At 41.2% G+C, this 6,000-nt stretch overlaps 1 protein-coding gene across 1 annotated transcript in view; it reads right to left on the bottom strand.

Annotated features, from left to right (window-relative positions):
* Positions 1-507: 507 nt before the first annotated feature.
* LOC308317796 (matrix metalloproteinase-16-like) overlaps positions 508-6,000 on the bottom strand; it is a gene marked incomplete at both ends in the record, with an annotated part of 222,710 nt that continues 217,217 nt past the window's right edge. Inside the window, 2 exons of the mRNA XM_080767073.1 lie at positions 508-844; positions 1,493-1,594. Of these exons, the coding sequence (XP_080623199.1) occupies positions 508-844; positions 1,493-1,594 (439 nt within the window). The remainder of the gene's footprint in view (positions 845-1,492; positions 1,595-6,000) is intronic.

The raw sequence follows: 6,000 nt of genomic DNA, 5'->3' as shown, positions 1-6,000 counted from the left end.
AAGCAGAGCGCGCAAGTACTTTCGACCGTTATAAACTGTCACTTTTGATGCGTATGCACCGTCCCAGCAAATTGTGCCTGATACGGCAGTGGTGCCAGATTACATACATGTATACACAGGAGCATTACCTTTAATCCTCCCAACACTAAAACATATCGTCATTACGTCACCATCGAAAACCAATTACACTCTGGCATTGGGTCCTTTAATCCACATATTTCTTACGTCATCATTGAGAGCTAGTTATACATATACACACACACCATGTAATCTGGTCCCAGCAAATCAGGCACAATTTGCTGGGATTGTGCATACGCATCAAAAGTGGCGGGTTGGCTGGATACGAGCCGGGCGAAACTATTACTTGCGCGCTTTGCTTGCGCAAGTAACAACTAAGCACTCATTGATGTTAAATCTCACTTCATTTCAGTTGAAGTGACCTGTTAATTGTAACAAATGAACAAAAAGCCCCTTCAACTAATTCCGGTTGTCTCTATAGCGCAAAACTCACTTTGTGTCCAAGTGACGCCATCTCTTACCTTTCACATCCTGGTTGGCGACGCTCCATTGCCTGTCTGAGTTGAAGTGCACGAAAAGATTCCTGTTAGCCTTGGGGGTGTTGGCATGTGCCAGGTCCGATGATATAAAGTCATGGCCTTTGTGAGGGCCCGCGTGGAAGGAGATCATGATGTCGATGTCGTCCTCATCGCGGTGGCCATTATGGATGTCGTTGTAGGGAATATACACAAAGGTGAACGCACTGACATCCTTCCAGACTTTGAAGGCTCTACGGATGGCCTTTAATGTGTTCTGCCATTGGATTCTAGGTGCAAAGGTCTCAATACTAGAGGAAGAGGAAGAGGCAAAGAGAGACAAACTAAGCAAAGCTGTCCAAGTGGAGTATTACATTCCTGTTGCGAAAAGCTTTTACGTAGAGCTCCATATATGGGGATAACCTATAGTCCCATATATGGAGATAACATTGATATCCTGCGCTGACATCAGATTAATGTAGAAACCCCAGAGATGGATATACACAGTGGTGATATCATAGTGACACTAGACTTGCACTCATCATAAAAGGCAGATCCCAGCCTCTAAACCTCAGATACCAAGCAACGCACGCGGTATGTCCAACATGTCAACACATACGAACCGAGGTATCTGGCTTTACAACCCATATACCTTGATTAGCTTCTATTCCCTTTGTCACAAGTCTTCTAGATGAGACAGAATAACTGGCTAATGGCTAAGCAACTCGGTCATAACTAAATAACCAGCACTGGTTCGAGCTATATAATATTCCTTAACTAACCCCACAGTAATCCCACAGGAAGACAAAACACGGTTTGGCCTGACAATTCATCAAGTCTCGGTCAATATTAGGAAAGTCTCCAATGTGTCCAGTTTTGTGGTAGATACTAAGGTGTCATGATGATGTATAGATTATTGGCACATCAATACAAATACCTGAAGACTGTTCTGTTTGTACCTGTAAGTGAGGTCATACTTGTCCCACTTGTCTCCAGACGCTTTTTGGCTGCTCAACCCGTTGGTCTTGTCAGGAATGCCACAGCGGGGTCTCTTCATGGCTCTGACGGATGGGGGGGGGACAAGGAGACATTAGAGAAAATACCAGAATATAATGTCCAGTAGCCTACAATTTAGCTCTCCATGTCAGACTTCTTTAATCAGACCCGTCTGTCAGCAGTCAGGGGGCCCAGGGTCAAACTGTCTACTTTCCAATATAACATGGTAAAATATGTGACTCTACTGGCTCGCAGACTGATACTGTTGAATTGGAAACAAGCACAGGTTCCGACTCACACTACACTTATGAGAGATGTTATGCACTACTTGCAATTGGAAAAGATAAAGTTTGAATTGAGAGGGAGTCAAGATAGATTTTACCAGACATGACAACCCTTCATTGACTATTTCAATAGGTGCACGCTAACCCCTCCTACACAATATATAGCATAATAGAAAATTGGAAAGAAAATAAAGTTTTTTCTTTATTTTATTTTTCTCATTTAAAAAAGAATGTCTGTAATTCACTTGATTTACAACAACATGTTGGAAAAGTCTGCGAGCAAGAGTGTCTGTCCTGTTGTCTGTTTTGTTTGTCTGTTCACACTTGTCATTGTTTCACTGTTTTTTCATGTTTATCACATTTATATATCTTTTATTATGTATTGTATGTGGAACATTTACATTACCTGTCATTTTTTTCATTTTATATAACTGAACTACTCATTATCATTGTCGATAATATTCTGTCATATACAAAAAATGCCTAATAAAAACAGTATCAAAAAATAAATCAGACCAGTCTGAATGAGTGGTGCTGTACTGTACTGTACTTGTGCTGTGCTGTACTAGCCCTCCTCCTTGGCCTGTGTGTGTCTGTGTTGAGCTAAATTCCAATACCGCAACTTTCACACTCGCTCACTCTCCTCGCGTCCTCCACTCGCTCCTCTGCGAGAGGAGGAGGAGAGGATTCGATGTGAGGACAGAGTGGTGGTCGAATTTTCCTCTAGAATCGGAATGCACTACAGCTGTCATTTCAAAGCGACGGCACATTCCGCGCTCACTAATGACGTGTATCAATTCAATTCAATTCAAAGGGCTTTATTGGCATGGGAAAACATACGTTTACATTGCCAAAGCAAAAGTGGTGGAACAATACAGTGTCACACAGCTGGATCACTGGAACTCCGAACAGAGCCGTACAGTCTACAGAATAGACAATTCATCATTTTGTGCATGTAACCGAGGCCAATGTGTATGTATTGGTGACATGTGCAAGGTTAGGCAAGGCTATTTATTCCTGAAATAGTGAATAAGCGCCAGGATGCGCACACGTATAAATCCCCCCCCCCCCCCCCCTCCTGACAGTCAGTCCTCCTCCGCGGTCTTTGCAAATAACGGACACTATAACAGGAATTAGGTAGTCTCTCTGACTTCAACCTGGTCGCAGGCCAACTCGTTGAAATAGAACGGACTGGTACACAGCCGTTCCGTTCATAGAATACTAGTAGGTACTGCAGTCCGTTCCTATCATACTAAAAGTCCCACCATTGAAACCTATGGAGTCGTGTCCCGGATGATGTCACGTGACCCACGCCGCAGGTCCGTTCCTATTATACTAATATGAATACCATTGAAACCTATCGGTTAATTTTTTTTTAAAGAAATTGAAATGATCCAAGATGATATCGCTTCTGTCGTGCATTTTATAACATGTATGGTATTGTATTTTAATAAACATAATTGTTATTGACTTTTTGTAAATCATTTTATAACATTTAAGGCTCCGCCTGTATGTCACGTGACCCACGCCGCAGGTCCGTTCCTATTATACTAATATGAATACCATTGAAACCTATCGGTTAAAAAAAAAAAAAAAAATTGAAATGATCCAAGATGATATCGCTTCTGTCGTTTTATAACGTGTATGGTATTGTATTTTAATAAACATAATTGTTATTGACTTTTTGTAAATAATTTTATAACATTTAAGGCTCCGCCTGTAATACATATGTGGGCATGGCTATGAAGCCATCGTTTACTTCCTCCATATTTGGCCCTTACTTCTACATAAACGTTCATCTTTAGGCTTATCCCAAGGCCATAAATGTTACAATATTTGACGGGCCCCCGGAAGTACCCGTTCCTTCCGTATTGTTTAATAAAAAGCATTTTAATCGGAATCGACCGCAATTTTCTAAAAGAACGTTCACTGTATCAGCATGCAGTACACCTACCAAACGATAGGGTCGTAGTTGAAAGAAACGGGAAGAAATGGCCATCGATCGGATTAAAATGCTTTTTAATTGAACAATACGGAAGATACGGTTAATTCTGCGGGCCCGCAAAGCATTGTAACATCCATGGGGTAAGCACTTCATTTTTTTGGATGCAGACGTAATCCACTTTTCCAGGTGCTGTCGATATGAAATGAGCAACACGTAACTTTTCAACGAAATTAACAGACCACGATAATAATAATAATAATTAGTTGATCGACCGTACATAATTGTAACATCAGTGGGCATGGGCTAATAACCTTATATTTTAAATCCACACGGAATATGTAGATGTTTTTATTGTATTCTTTAATTTATTTTAATTTTGGGCTAAACCGTAAACCGGAAGCATTCGCTTGTTTCTGAGCGACCATCAACTACTACTAGTGACTACAGGTACAGTGTAGCCTGAGTTTGGTTGATTGAAATATGTATTAACAGTTTGCAGAATTACAGTACATTTCAAGCACAACTCTACTCCTTCGTTGGCTCGCTAGAAAGGTAAGATTATATGTTTGTAACAAAGTCACGATATCAATGTAGCTTTTGTGTCCGTCTTTTTTTGCCTCACGTTATGATGGGGCCATGTGATATAATACAGGTTAGAAGTTAGAACTAACTAACTAACTAGCTCTAGCATAGGCTAATAGCTGATAGTGTGAGAGGGCTTTTCTGAACAACAACGCAAGTTAGCAATAGCAGCTGCAATTTGACGTTACTGTAAACCTTCTTTTAAATCCAAAGCTCCTTTGTTTACAATGGTTTGTAATGCGCATGGTCATGGTGTACAACATGCATTACAAACTACAAGAAGACCAAATGCAACCACTCCAATTGAGTTAGTTGTATGAGTTATATTGTATTAATAAAATTGCATGCTATTCATAACAAATCTTTACATAGTGCTGCTTTAAGTATGTTTTTTTTGTTTTGTTTTTCCCTTAAAAAGTGAGAATGCCGAACCGACGCACATGCCCTCATTGAAAAGCCAAAGTGGCATGTGGGCATAGATCCTGCCCAGTTCCAGAGGTAGGTCATACAGGATAGCCAATCCCCATTTTCATACATTAATATGACCAGAACATCCATTATACGTTCAAATGAACTTACATTTTGGCATTAAATACCCCAGTCTTTGTTGAGCAATACTGTGATGAGTTATTAAAAATAAAAAAAACATTTATTTATTACACCAAGCATTGTCATTATATTCTGTATTTTCTAAACATCTCTCAACTGATGGATAGGTACCTGTTGAAATATAATTGGACTCTTTTAATACATTGCATCATATTATTGCTAAAATTGGATATCGAGTCTGTTAGTATTCAACTGTCACTATGGTTATTGAGATTATCCATATTTTGTTATTAATTCATGAAAACGGCAGCATCTCCAGTCCACTAGCATTGCATTAATGACAACTTATGGCTTTATTGCTGTGGCCAGACAATGGACTTTGGCACGGGTTTCCCAAAGCGATTTGAGAATAATTGTAGCTCACATTCACATTCATAGAGGCCATTTGTAGCGGCAAAACTGTTTCCGGAAAGCCTTCTTAGCCTATACGCAGACCTGTCCTACGAAGGCCTTTGAAAGAGTGACCTGGAGTGCCCTTACACCGTTCGCAGTGAAGCAAAGCATTATAACGGAGGGTTACACTGTAACCCAGGTTCTCTGAGTGGAGAGACTGGCTCTCCACTACATATTATTCAATATGTACGGGAACTGACCCCACGGGGCAGTGTACATGGATATCTCTTTAAGACACATCATCTATGGTGGCCCTGCCCAGATGCCAATCAGCGGGCTATTTAAGCCCCATCTGTGCAGAGCCACTTCGATTAACTTGATTGACACGAATTTCGGAGCGGCTCTTTTGTGGAGAGCCAGTCTCTCCACTCAGAGAACCTGGGTTACAGTGTAACCCTCCGTTCTCTATCGTGTTCGAGACTGGCTCTCCACTACATATTATTCAATATGTACGGGAACTCTCTAAGACACACCGCGAGGAAATAAGCAGACCAGCTGTCCCCGCGGCAGCCCGAGGCAGTTTACCCTGAATTCAATAGAGCCTATAAGTGGTGAGTGCCCAGGCCGTAGCCATCCCTGGCGCCCGCTCACCAATGTGCTCCAAAACCCTTGGATAAGAATATGATGCTCGTGGCCTAGGTGCAAGACGCAACCTAGG

Source organism: Protomyctophum bolini, assembly GCF_963924005.1.
Source record: "Protomyctophum bolini genome assembly, chromosome: 6".
Classification (NCBI taxonomy): Eukaryota; Metazoa; Chordata; class Actinopteri; order Myctophiformes; family Myctophidae; genus Protomyctophum; species Protomyctophum bolini.
This window is presented reverse-complemented; position numbering and strand designations above follow the sequence as displayed.